A 17,819-nucleotide genomic window follows, 5' to 3' on the forward strand; every position below is an offset into this window, starting at 1 on the left:
TTTGCTCATCAGAACTCAGGAAATTTAATTGTCCAAATCAGTCATAGAAGCACGATGGCATACAACATAAAGATAATTCTAAAGGTATTTTGAAGCTTTCATGAGAAAACTGCCTGGCTCAGTTACAAATATAAGCTTCTAGCCCAGTGATACAAAGAGAAAACCTCATCAAACAGCTTTGCCCAACACACACACACAAAAACCCCATACACTCAAGCTTTGGTCTAACCTACTGTTGCAAAACAAAGACAATGGATCAACTCCCCCAACCATGACCAAGGCCGTACGCGTCCATGTAGCCAGCATGCATGTGGTCATGGCCCCCATGGTGATGGCCACCGCCACCATGACCGTGGTGATGATGATGGGTTTCATGGGCACCGTCTTTTGCTTCATCAAACATCTTCTGAATATGATCAGGCAGAGGCTCTTCCTTAACTTGTCTAATGGATTTCGGCAATGAGAACACAAACTGAAGAATGCTTTGAGCTATCTCATCTGCTGCATCTTCCTGAGATATTTGGGCCAAAAAGCATCTTTGAATTACAAAAACAACAACTACATACTGAAAAGAGTGTCAATAAAGAGTATCAAACAAACGATTTGAAAGAGTTGCATAAACTATCAGCAACAGCAACCAGAAATGGTTGTTCATGGATCCAGACCATCTCACCAGGCAAGGTAATTAAATGATCAACTTCATAACTACACAAGTATTTGGATTCATTATGGTTGAGGAACAGGAGTAAAAGATCAAACAAAGTTGAGATTTGCAAAAGAACAAATTGTCATAGGTATCCTACAAGTAGTAGGCTATTAGCAGATCAATTATATGATCCAGATCAGTAGATCAGCTGTTTCATTCCAAATCTGAATTTGGTACACCCAAAAAAAGAGTCATTTTGTTCAGTTAGCGGGCCACCTATTGGGCAAGCCACAATACATTGGTAATGAATATTGATTGTTGATTCTGTGGAGAAAAAGAACATACATTGTTGAAGAACTAGCTAATATATGAAAATTTGTGGAACCAATAACATACTCATCAGGTGGCTAACCCTTTTTTTATCTTTATATTTAATGACCAGAATGGAGAGATTATATCTTTCTGGTTTGCACCAATGGTGCATCGAAGAGGTGGCCTTGCCATCCAATTTGGTTATCTCCTGAATCTAACCCATCTATAATCGGTGCAGGCGTGCACCAATACTGCATTTTGATTATCAGCTGAGATTTACTGAGTTTTCCAGAATTAGGAACTTAATTCTTACCTGAGGCCAGCGCCCACCAGAATGAGAGACGAAGATTGCCCCTGGAACAGTTTCTGCAACCTTGCTTCCCTCTTTGCTCCACGCTTCAGACCAGCGACTGGACCAAAGCACTTGAAGCGGCATGCCCTTCACTGCCTCTGAACCAGCCCATTCCTCCAAACTGAAGCTATAATTCAAACCCTTCCCAAGTCCAACAACTGCTCTCCTACCATCCCTCCCCTTTAAAAGAACCCTATGAGCCTCTGCAGCTGTCATCTCAATCGATCTCGAACAACATAATCGAAGGAACCGGGCATAAGCGAAAGAGAACCCCAACACAAACTCTCTAAGAACAGGCATTTCCAGTACCCACAACGGCAAAGCCAGGGATTTCGAGTCAGAATCAAGTAGAGTTAAGCTACTCACAGACCCTGAATTCTCCAACGCCCAACTAGCACCCATTCCCACAGCTGAATCGTGCAAGACTAGATGCACAGGTGCGAGACCCATCGTATCGATTACTTGCCCAATAACTCGACCCATCTCCTCTGATTTCAAACTCAAGGGTTTAATACTTTTAGTCGTAGAAACCCTGATAGTATTTTCTTCGTAAGGCATCTGTCCAGTTTCGACGAGCTGATCGAATCCCCAAAATATACCCTTCTCCTTAATATCACTGTAAACATCGTAGAGCCTGCCCAGAACACCACCCCATCTCTCATCTTCCTCCAATGCGGATTTATCTGAGAAACCAGAACCAGGAAAATCGAATGCAACGGCATGAATTCCACTGGAAACCAACGAGCGAATCACTTGACGGAAAGAATAAGAGTTACAACCGAAGCCGTGAACAAGAACCACGGTCTCTGCATCTCTTGGACCCTCTTCTATTGCGAAAACCTCGATGGGAGGCCGATTTGGGGTTACCTGAACCTTAATTGTTCTACCCTTGGAATAATGGAGACGAACATCGTTGGGTAAGCTCAAAAACCAAGCTTTATCGTCTTGTGGGGTTAGTGAAGAGAGACAAACAAAGACAAGAGTAACAACGGAAACCGCTAGAGTGAAATAAGTCCAGAAGGCAAACGCGTGTGCTGTGGCTGCAGGGGAGTTGGTAACCTTAACCGGTTTCGAAAATGGAGTTTCTGTTTCTGGGTTTTTCAGCAACGGCTTTCGTTCTTCTTTCTCTTCTGATTCTTCTGTTATAACCGCCATTAATGGAAGCCTGAGATCTACCTCCTTGCTTGCCCGGGAGCTTCGAGCCTTCGAAGCAGCTGTGTCTTTCTATTCAGTAAAGCGAGACTCGAAGGGAAAAGCTATGAGGAGTGATGAGAGATCTGAAGGGTGGATCGCCATCGGGACCCACCATCCACGCGCCGCCAGGTAGTGGTGGGCGTGGGCCCTTTTCAGTTCGTCTGAGCATCTCTCACTTCCACGTGTAAGGAGAAAAGCCCGCTTCACTTGAGTCAGCCACGAGACAAATAGGGCCACTAGAGAGAAGTCATATCTTCTTCACAGCCTCTTGTCGCCGGAGCTCCGGTGTTTAGCTTCTGTGGAGTGGGAGAGAGTAATGGAAGCGGCTGGTTCAATGTCTGTGTATCGCAGCAAAGCTCTGCCGAGAGTCTTATCAGGATCTTCAAAATTACAAGCTCGCTGCTTTCATTTCCTTTCTGTCTCAGCCCCTCTACTGGGAAAATTCAGAACTCAACAAGCAATCCCTAGAAAGTCTTCCAATGGGTTTCTTCTGTTCGTTCGAAGCTGTGGCTCCATCACAGCCAAACCCTCGTCGGAGATTCGGAAGAAGCGCGTCGATTCGAAGCCAGACGTGAAGCTTCGCGCTCTCCGGGAGCTTTTCTCCAGACCAGGAATCGGCATCGATGCTTATATCATCCCTTCTCAGGACGCCCACCAGGTTAGCTTTCTGGTCTACGCTTACTGCTACCAATTTGTGGAGGTCAAAAGTTGAGTATGGGTTGTGTTTTTGTTTTCATCTGGGTATTTGCTTGATTTCTAAACGGTCAGAGGTCTTCAAGTAATCCGATTTAACGTCTGAGAAGGAAAAATTGCTCTCTTAAAATTTTGAATTTTTGCATGAAAATAGTGACACGAAGCTCGTGTTTGACAAAATTTCTATATTAACTATTTCCCTTATCTATATATCCATCTGTAATTGTCTTGGACCTGGGCTTTTCCAGAGTGAGTTCATCGCAGAATGCTTTATGAGGAGGACATATATATCGGGCTTTACTGGTAGTGCTGGCACTGCTGTTGTCACAAAGGATAAAGCTGCTCTTTGGACTGACGGGCGATATTTTCTTCAGGTTAGAAAGGAATTTAAGAAGATTTTGTTGCCGTTGGATATTCAAATTCACCTTAAATTGTGTCATGTGCATGTTGTAAACCTGTACTTTTCTATTCCTCTATACATATAGGTTTCAGTTTTTGCATATTTAATGGGTTCGTTTTCTATTCAGTATAACTGAAAGATGAAGTGCAGTGTTACCGTGTTATTATAAAGAGTTGTCTTTGTTTCATCTTCTTGCTAGCTCTGCACTGGTTTCTTGATACTTACTGTTCCTGTAATGATTAGGCAGAGAAGCAGTTAAACCCTAGTTGGATTCTCATGCGTGCTGGCAATTTTGGAGTGCCTACTACTGGTGAATGGCTCAATGATGTTCTAGCTCCTGGTTGCAGAGTTGGAATTGATCCTGTGAGTATATATCCTTATTTTTTTGGTTTATAACCTCCTTATGTGGAATTAATTCTGACTAAATTACAATTTTTTCTTATTTATGTCCGTAAATATTGTCTTTTTTTTTTCCCCCCCTTTTTAAATCTCTATGACTTTTCACACTTATGCAGTTTCTGATGCCATCTTCTAATTTTGTGAAGGGTGCAGTTTCTTTTTTCTTCTGATGCAGTGGAGGAATTGAAGGAGGTGATATCAAAAAAGAATCTTGAATTGGTTTACATATATGATTTTAATCTTGTGGATGAAATCTGGAAGGAATCGAGACCAAAACCTCCAAAGAAACCTGTTAGAGTGCATGACATCCAGTATGCTGGTTTGGATGTCCCGTCAAAACTGTCTACTCTAAGATCAGAGCTCATTGAAGCTGGTTCTTCAGCAATTGTTATTTCTATGCTCGATGAAGTTGCCTGGTTATTGAATTTGGTAATCTTGCTGACCAACCTTCTGTAACATTCTCTGACTTCTGTTGCTTATAATGAGGCGCAGATACTTTCTAAATTATGAGCACTATGATTCTTTGAAATACTCAGCTGCATAAGTTTCAACTTAAGGCAGTGCGGTTGACTGCCTTGAAATTATTATTGTAGTGTCCTGACGTCTTCTTATATGTCTGTCCCAACATGCCCACCAGATATCATGAGATTGTGAGAAAAAGTAAATTCTTTCCTTCTTACACTTCAAACATTGGTGTCTTATTATGTATCTTTCTATTTTAACATGCACATGTATTAATTTATTATTTTATTTGAATCTCTTTTTTTTTTTTTGTTTCCTTTTTTTTTGGTAGAGGGGAGATGATGTTCCACATTCACCTGTGATGTATGCATACTTAATTGTGGAAATTGATGGCGCCACATTGTTTATTGATAGCTCTAAAGTCAACTCAGAAGTGATGGCTCACTTGCAGAATTCAGGAGTAGAACTGAGACCATATGAATCCATTCTTTCTGGAATAGAAAGGTAATTTTGGGATATAAAGCTATGAAGGCATACTTGCTATCTACCTTGACGTTTAGTTTCTAAGAAAATAAAGTAATCAATAGGCTTAGGGAAGAGGTGGAGTATAGCCAAAGTCAGCTTCCTCTTCTTATATTTTATGACAAAATGTAAGGCAGGCAACCACCACTACATTACATGCATGTAACAGCATTAACGAAAGTTAAAAGGAAGAATCATATGATTTAAGCTTTTGTTGCTAACCAGTAACCAGTGTTAGTATGAGTGTCAAACTCATCAAGGATTACTTTGACATATTTGTTTGTGTTCCCTTTTCATGATTGCTTTTGAAGCTTATTACTAAGTTCCTATATAAGTTCTTGTCATCTGTTCACCAATTGGAGGATGTAGTTATCAATCAAGCATCATGACATCATGTGTTCAAGGAGAACTTCACAAGTGGAAAAAATTTAAACCTCCCCCCCCCTCCCCCCGGCTGTATTTTTAAACTTTTTTTTTCAATCAAACCAGTAAAATGTTGGTCAGATTTCTTGGCAAAAGATGTTCAACCCATAGGAGGATGGAGACTATCATGGCAACCCATAGAACGTTTTCCTCATTGCTATTACTGTTTGAGGAGTCGGACAAAGTTGTGTATAAGTTTCTTTTGTGCAAACCACACGTCTTATTGGTACATGATTTTGGGTGCAGAAAATAATTGTTATTCTTATGATTAAGAGTATTCTCTCAGGTCCCTTTATTACTTTGAGTCATGTTAGTTTTGATCAATTGCTTGAGTAATGTGTAATCTGCAATTTCTTATTTTGTAATCTGTTTGATGAAAAGGACAAACATATGACATAGATAAGTACATGACTGCAGCCCTCCCCCTCCCCAATATTTAAAATGAGGCATGTCTTCTGAAGCATAACTGTATTTGCAGTTTGGGAGCCAAAGGGGTACAACTCTGGTTGGATACTTCAAGTGTGAATGCTGCCATTGTTAACACCTATGGGTCTGCACTTGATAAGTACCTTGGGAGGATCCATAATAAAAGTATAAATAAGACTAGGGCCATGGAACGCTCTCCTTGTCCTTCTGAGGAACCCTCTGGAATTTACAAGGTTTCCCCTGTCACTTTTGCAAAAGCAATAAAGAATCATGCTGAACTGGAAGGGATGCGGAATTCACATTTAAGGTAATGTTTCCTTCTACTAGAACCTGATCTTTTGGGAACAGAATAGCTAGTTACTTCTGACTTTTTGTTAACACATTATGCAACTCTAGGCAATGATCTCACTGGTATCCTAGTATAGTACACAGGCTCAATCCTTTTCATTCTTTAACTTCAAACCCTCCATCAATCTTCACAATATACATCTTTTATTTATATTTGTTACCATTGGATAGATAGGTCTAGGGTTGGATTAGGCATATGTCAAATTTCAGAACCTAATTCAGTGTGTAACGGCATGCAACCTTCTATTTTCCTCTGTCCATTTATGCCCATGCACCCACTTGTAGTCCTTCAGAGCTTTATTTTGCAACTTGGTGAGGGGATCTTGAGGTCTACTTCTTCACAAGATTGGGACCCATCCATCTGCCACATGGCAGGAACTTGGGCCGTCCTGAGTTACTTGCCCCACATATATAGCCTTCTTGATAATGCGTGATTTTGAGGAACAGCCTTTTGAGAAAGTTGTCATGAGCACAACATTACCTCAATTGCCCAAACCATTGGTAGGGGGACAGGCAGTGGCATACGTGTAAAGTGTATTGAAGGATTTTTTTGACAGACGTCCAAAGCGTTGGTAGGGGACAGAGGCACAGAATTTTATTTTTTTTAACGGTTATTTTGTAAGATTTTAGTTAATAGTAAGTCTTGCTTCTGAGTTTTAACTAGTGCCAATTTCCTTGCAGGGATGCTGCAGCTCTAGCACAGTTTTGGGCTTGGTTAGAAGAGGAAATCCAAAAAAATGTGGAACTAACAGAAGTAGAAGTTGCAGACAAACTTTTCCAATTCCGTGCAAAGCAGGCTGGTTTTATGGATACAAGCTTTGATACTATTAGTGGTACATTACATGAAGATTTAATGATTATGTCTTCCCCAGTTATAGAATTGATTTTGATTCTAAAAATCCTTGCAACTATTTTCACAGAATCACTTGAAACCATTGTGATATCTTCTGAGTTCTTTGGGATTTTAATATAGTGAAAACTAAAAGTAACCCAGCTCTAATAGAGTTGGGCTTTGACTTTTTGCCCCTTCTGAGCTATGATGAATTTCTAGTGAAATTGTATGTATATATTATTGACAAAATTTTCCTAACATCTTAAGTAGAGAAAAGATCTATTTCTATTGGAGTTCAAGGGTCACTTTTATCACTACTGGTGTTAGATTGTATTGCTATAGTATTGCCGCAAAAAATTGGCTATGCAGGGAAAGATTTCGTACTTTTCCCTGCTAGAATTCATGTAAGCTCCATCTGGTTGGAAGGGAAGTGAAATTAAATCAAAATTAAATTGGAAACTTTTGTAATCATTACCCAACATGATGGTGTAACTAACCCCAAAATCAATCCAAATACAGTTGTTAGATTTTAATTTACTTTGCAACCAAATACCTTGGATTTAAAAAGGAAAATAAATATTACATTTGACGAGCATAATTATTAAATATAGTAAGAGTTTTGAGTTGGTTACAAAATCATGATTGCCAGAGTTTTGTTTTTCTTTTTTCAACCAATTTCTCTTCCCTTCCGTTCCTTTTACTTGCAACCAGATGGAGCTGTTAGAAATTGATGTTTATATTAAGCATGGGTCTCAAGTCCAGTCCTTATTCACTCACCAAGAAAGGAAAAAAGAAGTGAAAGTACTGTTCATGGGGAATAAATATTTTAGGTGCCCTACGGTTGTTTGATTTGGCATCTATTTTTGTTCATCGTTAAAAAAAATAAAACGAAAAGGAAAAAAGAAGACAGTGAGAATATAGTTGTTTTTCTTTTATTCCAATTATTTAATCAAGAATATAATGATGTTTCAGGTTCTGGCGCAAATGGTGCTATCATACATTACAAACCAGAGCCAGAGAGTTGTAGTGTTGTGGATGCAGAGAAGCTCTTCTTATTAGACAGTGGTGCTCAATATATTGATGGTACAACAGACATAACAAGGACAGTACATTTTGGTGAACCTTCCTCTCGACAAAAGGAATGCTTCACTCGTGTCTTACAGGTGTGTATCTTTAAGTTCTCAGTATATAGTGTTAGAAGAGCAAAATTTGTTTTGGTGTCAGCTTGTCAGGAGTTGGCTATTCACAGTATCAGAAGTGCATGATTGGGTTGATTTACCATGAGCTATCTAGCAGAAAACATAAAACTAAGATGTGATGGGTGTACCATCCAAGAATCAGCTTTGTGATGATCCAGAAGGCATATTTCTGGGATGATCCTGAAAGACTTGATAGAGAAAATTATTTTGATTTAGCAATCGGGGACAACAGATATCTTACATGGGACCAATCAGATGGTTAGTCCATCATGCATATATTTGCGACTTAGATTTTTCTTGCACTAGATTTTGTCAACTCGTCACTCCAATTGGTTGATGAGGAAGTTAAAATTCTGGTTTAATTGATGAAAATCCTAAATTTTCTACCAAGTGCCTTTATGCTTTCTTTCTTTTTCTTTTTCTTTTTCTTTTTTTTTTTGGGGGGGGGGGGTTGTGGAATCTTGTCTATTTGGAAAATCCTGCTTGTCATCCGAGCCAATTGAACTGTGACTTAATTCAGGTAGACCGTAGACCTGAATCAGCTGTGACCAAGACCTTGGATCTGGCCTGCATGTCAATTTGATGCTTTTGAGCTAAAATTGTGAATTTATGGAAATTTATAAATAAATAAACCTTCTTGTATCTGATCAATCTGACCCAGCAATCGGCAATACAAACAATCTGATTGCCTGGCCCAACAGTCTGACAAGGGATATTCGCCAAGGGACCGTCGACCGCTGGCCAGTTTCAGTCAATGGTCCAATCTGTTGGATCCAGATTTGATCACTTGGTCCAACAATCTGATGCAGCTCAGAAAGGATCCAAAATTAACCAGAAAATAAAGAGAAGACAAGATAACAAGGGTCAGAGAGGACCACTAAACTCAAGGGTCAAAGAGAGCCACTTAACTCTGAGGTCTCTAGGTGAGGGGGGGGGGGGGGGGGACCCAAGTCACCCAAATGTGAGATTCACTTGCCACTAGAGGACCTCAAAAACTTACATTGGGGTTCACATTGCACACCCGAGAGTACAAAAGTACAAAATGTCAATCACTGTTCTACAAGCCAAAAAAATCCATACATATATAAAAGAGAAGGGAAAAAGAGCTGTTAGAGAAGGAGAGAAAAGTAGTCTCATTTACAATAATTTCTCATTCTCCCCTACTTAAAAGAGGGTGTCCTCAAGTTTGAAGCTGTCATCATCTTCCCAAGTGCCAAATTATCCGGGACGTCCTTTCATTTGTTATTAGGTGTCGCCTAGGCGTCCGGGTGACCTTTTCTGGAAGGGCACATTGGTTGCCTAGGCATGGCCTAGGTACCTTGTTGGTGTCGCCTAGACGTCATGACAACTATTATCCTTCCATTGCGCTTCATTGAAAGCTGGAGGTTTACTCCAGTCTAACTGAGCGGCGAAACGATCTTTGGCAACCTTCTCTATCGTTGAGTTCACTTCTTGGTTTTCGGATCTATTTAGGAATTTTCTCACTGCAACAGTCAGATTTTGCTCTAATGCCAAGTTGATGCAGCTCAAAAAGGATGATTCAAAATAGACAAGAAAATAAAGAAAAATACAGGATAACAAGGGTCAGGGAGGACCACTTAACTTTAGGTCTTTTGGAGACTCACCCAAGTGTTGGATTCATTTACCACTAGAGGACTTCAAACTCACATTCGGGCTCACATTGGCACACCCAAGAGTACGAAATAACAAAAACAACAACAAACTCACTCGTATTCCAACTTAATGGGGCTGGCTACAAGGATCCATGCAAAACAAAATAGGAAAAAAGTCCAAACAGAAAAAGGGGGAAGAAAGAGATGAGAAAAGAAAGATGAGAGTAAGAGGAAAGAGGCACCGCCCAATAGTACCAAAAAAAACAAAAAAACAAAAAAACAAAAACAAAAACAGAAAAAAACAAGCCCTCTTCTACAAGCTGGAGGGGAAAAATAGCCATTGGAAAGGGAGAGAAAAGTGGAGTGATGAGCATTTAGCATTAAATGCTCATGACATCATGTCATCAAAGTCCTTCAAAGCACTGGTTCCTGGCTCTTTTCACATTAGACAATCTATTTATTGTCTTTTTTTTAATTTGCAATTTTGGAGTCTTTAGTGCTCTTTTTAGAAGTAATACTAGTGCTTGTTTCTGATGACATATACAGGGTCATATAGCCCTTGATCAGGCAGTATTCCCTGAAAATACTCCAGGTTTTGTACTGGATGCATTTGCTCGTTCTTTCCTCTGGAAGATTGGACTTGATTACCGTCATGGTACTCTCCTATCTGACCATGCACTAATTATGTACATGAAAGTTAGCATTCTGTTATTTAATTAAAATAAAGTGTTCATTTATGCCTAGTTTCCATTTGCTGTGTGTTAGGAACTGGCCATGGTGTAGGAGCTGGATTAAATGTACATGAAGGCCCTCAAAGTATTAGCTTTCGATTTGGTAATATGACACCTTTACAAAAAGGCATGGTTGTTAGCAATGAACCTGGATATTATGAAGACCACTCTTTTGGCATTCGGATTGAGGTAAGGTTATTCTGCTGACATGAGTTTCTTCTACTTAAAAATGCATTTAGGCTGGTATTAGTTGCTTGCCTGTTAATGTGTTCAATGATGGAGCTTTGGCATAGATTGGTTGTTGGGAACTGGCAGACATGGGGATGAATGTTAATTTTTGAAGTTCTCGAGCAAGTCTTACACTTGGTTGGATAAATTAGTCCATTTGACTACTACACAAATTCTTCAATTTCCTATGTTGTGGTTTTGCAGTTGAAAGTTGTATTAATTGTTAGTGAGCCATGAAGCGATATATATATATATATATAATACACATATATATAGGTGCATCTTGCTGTCACCAAGTAGGTGAACTAAGAAGTTGTAACCTTGCTTTTGTTGCAAACCAAAATCTAAGTAATCAATCCAAGAGAAAATAAAGGGGGGGGGGAGATAGAGAGAGAGAGAGACTACCGAATTGTGTGTGGGAGGCAGCCAGCAATAGTGAGTTATGTCTTATCGCAGACCACTTCACATATTAATGCATATGCCCAAAATAAGGTTGTAAGTTAGGGGACTAAAATACCCCTAACCTACTTATCACAATAAGTAAAGAGATACTAAAACTAATAGGGTAGAATACTAAGCCCAATAGGACATAATTGCCCCTAGAGCTTTTAACAACTTTTTTCTCGTTTGTCTTATTTCCAAAAGTTATTTAATGCATGGGCGAATCCTGTCGTTTCACATATAAACTGCATTTGTGTCACACCCCGCCTCTACTCACCTAAAGGCTGGTGACATGGACACGCACACGTGTCCACAATCCATCCAGGATCCACGATGCAGTACTTTAAGTTCATAAATTTATGAAATGATTCTGTGATCACATAGATAATAATAAATCAAAGTATACACAACTGGTGATATATAATGATATTTAACATATTTACTCAAAAGAAGGTTTTCACAGTGAAATCAAAATTACAGTCATGCCCCTAAGGTTATATCTGATAAGTACAAAAAGGATAAAAAATAAAAGATGATACTCCCATCTTCAACGTGCTCCATATGCATAGTCATCGCACACACATCCATCCGTGTGTGCAACCAGCTCTTCATGCCAGAGGTCACCTTCGTAGAGAGCCGGATCCTCAATCATAGTTTCCGAAGGGTTACCTGAATCAACATCTAAAAAGGGGGCAACAACGGGGGTGAGCTTCCACGAAGCCCAGTGAGCGGGTAACACAAGCAATCATGACAATCCAAGAAATATAATAATTAAATATCCATGCCTAACCACATCAATATGACTGCAATTATATGAATGCAATGACATGATCCAATTATTATCAAATAATCCTAAATAACGAATTCTAGGTCTAGAGTATGATCAAACTTGAGAGTGTAGTACCGGAATGACCCACAACCTCAGCCATGCTGCATCCACGAGCATGACCATACACTCTTAGTTTATGGATAGTAGTACCAAAATCTCCCACAACCTCGGTAATTGGAATGGCCCACAACCTCGGATAAGCTGCACACCTCGGGTTATTTTTCCTAGCCCAATGCAATCTATCATGATATGAATCACAATTGCAAGGTGATCATGCTCGAGAATGCAATACCGGAATCTCCCACAACCTCGATAACCGGAATGGCCCACAACCTCAGCCATGCTGCACCCACAAGCATGACCACATATGGTCTCAGTTTATGGGCATGCATTACCGGAATCTCCCACAACCTCGGACAAGCTGCACCCCTGGGTTATTTTTTTTCCTAGCCCAATGCATTCTAATATGCCACAACACATTTTAATTACATTCACACACACCCTGGGCATGCAGTGCTGTCAGCACCAACCGTTGGCCACCTTGCACCCTAGTCTCCACATACACACTCACCCTGAGCATGTAGTGCCGCCGGCACCCACCGTTGACCACCCTGCACCCCAGTCACACACACACACACACACACACACACATGCACATCCATAATCCACATTCTCATGCCACATCAACACTTTCCACAAGGAACAAGATAATAATATGCAAAATGACATAATTCATCTACATATGTATTATGATACAAGCATTCCATAAAACCATACAAAATCCCCTCACCTCGAGTCCTAGGTGATGATGGACAGCCGATGGTCTCGCGCCGTGTCTCGTCACCTCTTGGTTCTATTCCTAGGATACATAAGAATTCTAAGAAATAAATCACTCATAGAGAAATGAGTCCCTAGGCATATGTTCTAGCTTCATTTCCTATTTTTCTTTTCTTTGAAATCGTTCTCAAATTGAGGGTTTTATGACCATAGGGCTAATTTATATGTGGGGGGTGTTCACCCACCTCAATCAACTTAGATTAAGTGTAATTAATAGTTTAACTAAGATAGGTTTACACAATGCATCCCAATACTCCAAAGTTCTAGTCGCTAAGCTAAATTAGGGAATTTCGATTGAGGGTGTAGGTGGTGACCACCAATGGCTTATGTGGTCACCCCAATCCACTATACATGTATTTAATTTCATTTTTCCCAACCCAATTTCGGGTTTGAATGGTGGGCATAGAGGGTTTGGTTAAAACCCACCCTTTCTTGGGTTTTTGTTAGCCAAATTGGGGATTTCATTAGGGAGGGTTCATGGACTCATTGATCCATCAATCTTGCTAGGATAGGTCTCTTACACTAAACCCCTCTCCCAATTTGTAGTTTTAACAAGTGGGAAAGTGGGTTTTAGTAATTTTTCCCATTTCTAGGTTTTGTGTTGCTCAAATTGGGGTTTTTTATGGGGTTTCCTAAAGGAGGGTCTACAAACTTGAAATGAATCCACGATTTTGCTAGGGTAAGTTTCCCACACCAAATCCCCTTTCCAATTTGTAAGTTTAGATAGTGGAGAGGTGAGATTTGGTTGGGGCGATCTCTCTTAGCTCAAAAGAAAGGAAATGGGAGAGAGAGAGAGAGAGAGCCTAGCATATGGAGTTAGAGTGAGTGGAGTGTACCTTAGTTGGTAGGAAACCCTTGTTCCTCCCTTCCTCTTCCTTCCTTGCTCTCCTTCTCCTTCTTCTTCTTCTTCTTTCTCTTTCTCCTTCTCCTTGCTTTTACTTTGGTAGGTGGAGAATGAATGGTAATAGTCTATTTATAGTCACCTAAGTTGTCTAAGGGTTGTTTGGCAAAATAATGGGTTTTTACTCATTACTGGGTTAAACCGTGATTTGGCACTAATGGGCCCACCTTGGGGTGTCCAGATACATTTATCTATTCCCCAATATGTTGTCCCAACTATTGGGAGTAGTTTGAGGTGCACGGGTGCGAGGGCCCAGGTCCCACGGCCAAATACCCTGGTTTTGGCCAGTATATCTCACTTGAGGTGTTTACCAGGGCTTCCCAAGGTGTTTCCAGTGTGTGGGCCCCACCTCCTGGTATATTTTTATTATTAAATCTCGGCAAAGCCACAATTTACTAGTGGTTGTCACCCGGGGTGTATTTTCTATGTCCAAAAATTTAAATTAACCTGGGATTTTTGGGCATGGGTATAACAATTTGAATGTTGCATTAAATGACTTTCAACTTTTTGAAAAACGTTTTCTAAGCCTGCATAAAACACTGCACTAAATAACTTTTGAGAATAAGACAAGGGGCAAAAAAGTAAAGTTACAATCTTGTTGTAACCAACCTTGACAACAAGAATTCCCCCAATACCGAAGCTTGCAGGGTGTATGTGGGCGCGACACACACATATATATATATATATATAAATGAATGCTCCCTAGCCGTGCAGCCCCTGCACCCAGACACCATGTGAAACCGAAACAAACTTCCCCCTATTGATGCCCATGTGCACCCTCTCATTGGTCCCCACGCTAGAGTGTTATTTTCCCCTCTATATATTTTATTTATTTATACTTTTTGTATAAACAGCTAAAATTGATGGTTTTCGTAGTGTTAATCTCTCTTTCTTGATTATGATTCTTGTGCGATATATTGTCAGAGGCAATTCCACTCATGTTTGTTCTTGTTTTGTTGGAATGGAAACAGCGATTTTGTGCCAGTTCTCATGGGATGTTTTTTATTCAATATTTTTTTTCTTCCTGCAGAATCTCCTTTTCGTCAAAGAGGTTGAAACACCAAACAATTATGGAGGACGTGGATATCTGGGATTTGAGAAGCTCACATTTGTTCCTATTCAGGTACTCTAGTAAGCTTTTATGCTGATAAATTTTTCAAATATGAAGAAATATCTTCAATAGGAGAGATTATTGATAGAGGTGATAATTCTCATAATTCTCAAGCTGATCATTCATATGGATAAAATTCACTTTCCTGCTTCGGGCCAGCATTCTGAGAATTTGCGAGTTGAAACCAACACTTATGTGCTTGATTGTAGTCTTCAACTTCTAGAGGTTCGGTACTCTCTTATACTACATTCTATGTTGCATGGACCCTTCAAATAATGTGCCTGACCCATGACTGACTCCTCATGTAAACCAAAAAGAATGCAGAAAATGGAATCTTTGCCGCACCCAAGTTGTATCCTGCAGTCATGTCCGAGTAGCATAGTCACTTTAGGTGTGTGTTCATTTAATGTGGACACTAGCAAAGGTTTCCCATCTGTGGCATGAACGAAGAAAAACCATGGAATTCCACTGAGGGTAAAAAAATTGTGGGTTGGGTCTGAATTCCACCATCATTTAGGTTCTTTAATTTGATCAAAGCTTCACTATGTGTGAGATTTTAACAAGCATCTGGCCATGGTACACAGTTTCGCCAAAATTTTGCAAATCCTTGCGAAATATTTCGATTTCACAAAGGCTCGAAACAAAACCCAAAACAATACTAAAAAATGTACACATTTTGACCGAAATTTTGAGGTTTTGGTTATATTTCCGTTCAAAGTTTTGTTTCTCTGAAATTTCAGCTGAAACATTACTTTGGCTATACTATAAATGCATAAATTAAAAATAAATGAGTTGAATTTTCAACCCATCTCGGTCACTTCATCTAGTTTCGCCAGTGAAGCTGGGAAAACCAATTTTAGAGCTATTGTGGAGGACTTCGAGTGCTTCTTCCGCCATACTATGACATGGCCATTTTTTGTGATATTGTCGGAGGATAACTTGATTTGGCAACAGAGCAACAACATTCTAGTGATTTTGAATCTGCCCAAAACTCGTTGCAGTATTAGGAGTCTAGGACTTTAGGATGGGCATAGGGGTGACTTGCTTTTGTTGTTGACTCTGATATATTTGTGTCTTTGTAATAAACCATGTTGTATGATTTATGAAATGGTTTATAATTTGTATATTCATTCTTAATGCATATTTAAGTTGTTTTATTTGAATTGCATTTGTTCTAGTACTAAAACATTGTGTGGAATAAGCCATATTAGAGAATTTGTAGTGTACTCTACCAACCTAGGATCCGAACTCAAACTATCATTTTGGGTGTGATTTTTTAATATCTAAGGGTTCTACTATGTTTAGATGGCCTAAATAGGGTTTTCCTAAAAGTTTCAAGATCTAATTTTGGCCATTTGGCCCTCAAACCCCATACTCAGAACTTGTAGAAATGAAGTGTACAGATTTTGACCAAATTTTGGTTTCGGTCAAAATATTTACGGTTTCAAGCCTGGTCAAAACCAGGCTCAAAACCGAAACCTTGCATCTGGCATATGAAAATGGAAAATTGAATTTTGGATATCACTTTCTCTTGTTCTCTACCTGCTCTCTTGCTTTGTTAAGAAGGTTCAAAAAAATTTCTTGACATTCCTAGCAGAATTACTGAGACTTTTCTGTTTAAAATTTGCAAGAGAATCTTGTTTTTGAGATGGATGTTGAAATCATGTACTTAGTCAGAAACTTTCATGGATCTGCCTTATCAGTTAGCTAGTCCTAAATTGAATAAAGGAAGACGTGTATGCTTACCTGTAATAAGGGACAACTGTAATGCTTCATTCTATTCTTCTCATGTTCAGATTTACTTCATTTTATCAAATTTAGTTCAACTTTGGTACTTATGTTCTTGGATATTTTTGCTGATTTTATTTGACAGAGTAAACTTGTGAACTTATCTCTGATGTCCATTGCGGAGGTCAATTGGCTCAATGATTATCATGCACAAGTTTGGGATAAGGTGTGTAATTATCATAAAATAATTTTTTTTTTATTAAGTGGGTGAACCACCTAGCTAAGATTTGCTAGATGGACATATTTTCTGCTTTTTGGCAGCTTAGCTGGGTGGATCCTCTATTCATGTGGTAAATTTCAGCCCAAATGTATGTTGTTGCAAATTGCAATGCAGAATATAGTTTCTAAAAATAGTTAAGTCAACTTATCTAGAGATGGTTGAAAAATGATATGGTGGCTGGTAATACATTGGGAAACATCTGATCTATGTCGAGGCATGCAGTTGAGGTCAGACCCGAAGTTTGGCATGAAGCTAAATTTGTGGGTACCCTATTCCTCCCAACAGTTGGCTAGCTTGGTTATCTGGCTTTCCCAGAAACCTAGAGGTCATTAGAAGATTTGCATCATGATGTCAGAAGATTTGCTCATGTTGTTCATAAATATTATGGAATGCATGGATCTGGAGTGATGTATAAAAATTGTTATCCTAAATTGTGTTATAGAGAGTTGCTTCAGGTTTCAACTCTTGTTGAGAAGTTAGAAGGAATGTTGTCACACAGGGTCCTCAGGCTATGATACAATTTTTCGCCCCTTTGGAAATTAAGCTAAACCACTTCATTCTTGTCGTCCTAATTAATGCTAGCCATTCTTGCATCTATTTCCTGGAGACTAATCCTACCTATGTCCATTACGTCTCTGTAATTTGTGTAGGTTTCACCTTCACTGGATGGTTCCGCACTAAAATGGCTCTGGAACAATACACGGCCACTTGAAAAACAGTGATACCTTGTCATCTGATAATTTCTTTGGGCTAGTTATTTACTGCCTCACTTTGTGTAATATAGTGCAGAACATTTTTTGCTCTATCATAATTGAAAGATAAATGTTCTATCTTTTCATGTATATACTAAAATTTGACAGGAAATGCATTACGGAACCCGAAACTATATTTGCTATAATCTTCATTTCTCAA

At 39.4% G+C, this 17,819-nt stretch overlaps 2 protein-coding genes across 2 annotated transcripts; one reads left to right on the forward strand and one right to left on the reverse strand.

Annotated features, from left to right (window-relative positions):
- LOC122091240 (protein AUXIN RESPONSE 4-like) lies at positions 1-2,578 on the reverse strand. Its single transcript, XM_042661099.1, has 2 exons — positions 1,272-2,578; positions 1-511 (listed from the first exon to the last, which is right to left on the reverse strand). The coding sequence occupies exons 1-2, from the start codon at positions 2,463-2,465 to the stop codon at positions 257-259; spliced, it is 1,449 nt and encodes a 482-aa protein (XP_042517033.1). The 5' UTR covers positions 2,466-2,578; the 3' UTR covers positions 1-256.
- Positions 2,579-2,675: 97 nt separating this feature from the next.
- On the forward strand, positions 2,676-17,819 carry LOC122091239 (aminopeptidase P2). The gene is made up of 13 exons (XM_042661098.1): positions 2,676-3,162; positions 3,446-3,571; positions 3,841-3,960; positions 4,150-4,425; positions 4,790-4,962; positions 5,882-6,136; positions 6,859-7,010; positions 7,982-8,172; positions 10,368-10,476; positions 10,587-10,741; positions 14,819-14,911; positions 16,773-16,853; positions 17,558-17,819. The coding sequence occupies exons 1-13, from the start codon at positions 2,821-2,823 to the stop codon at positions 17,627-17,629; spliced, it is 2,145 nt and encodes a 714-aa protein (XP_042517032.1). The 5' UTR covers positions 2,676-2,820; the 3' UTR covers positions 17,630-17,819.

Source organism: Macadamia integrifolia, chromosome 10 (genome assembly GCF_013358625.1).
Source record: "Macadamia integrifolia cultivar HAES 741 chromosome 10, SCU_Mint_v3, whole genome shotgun sequence".
Lineage (NCBI taxonomy): Eukaryota > Viridiplantae > Streptophyta > Magnoliopsida > Proteales > Proteaceae > Macadamia > Macadamia integrifolia.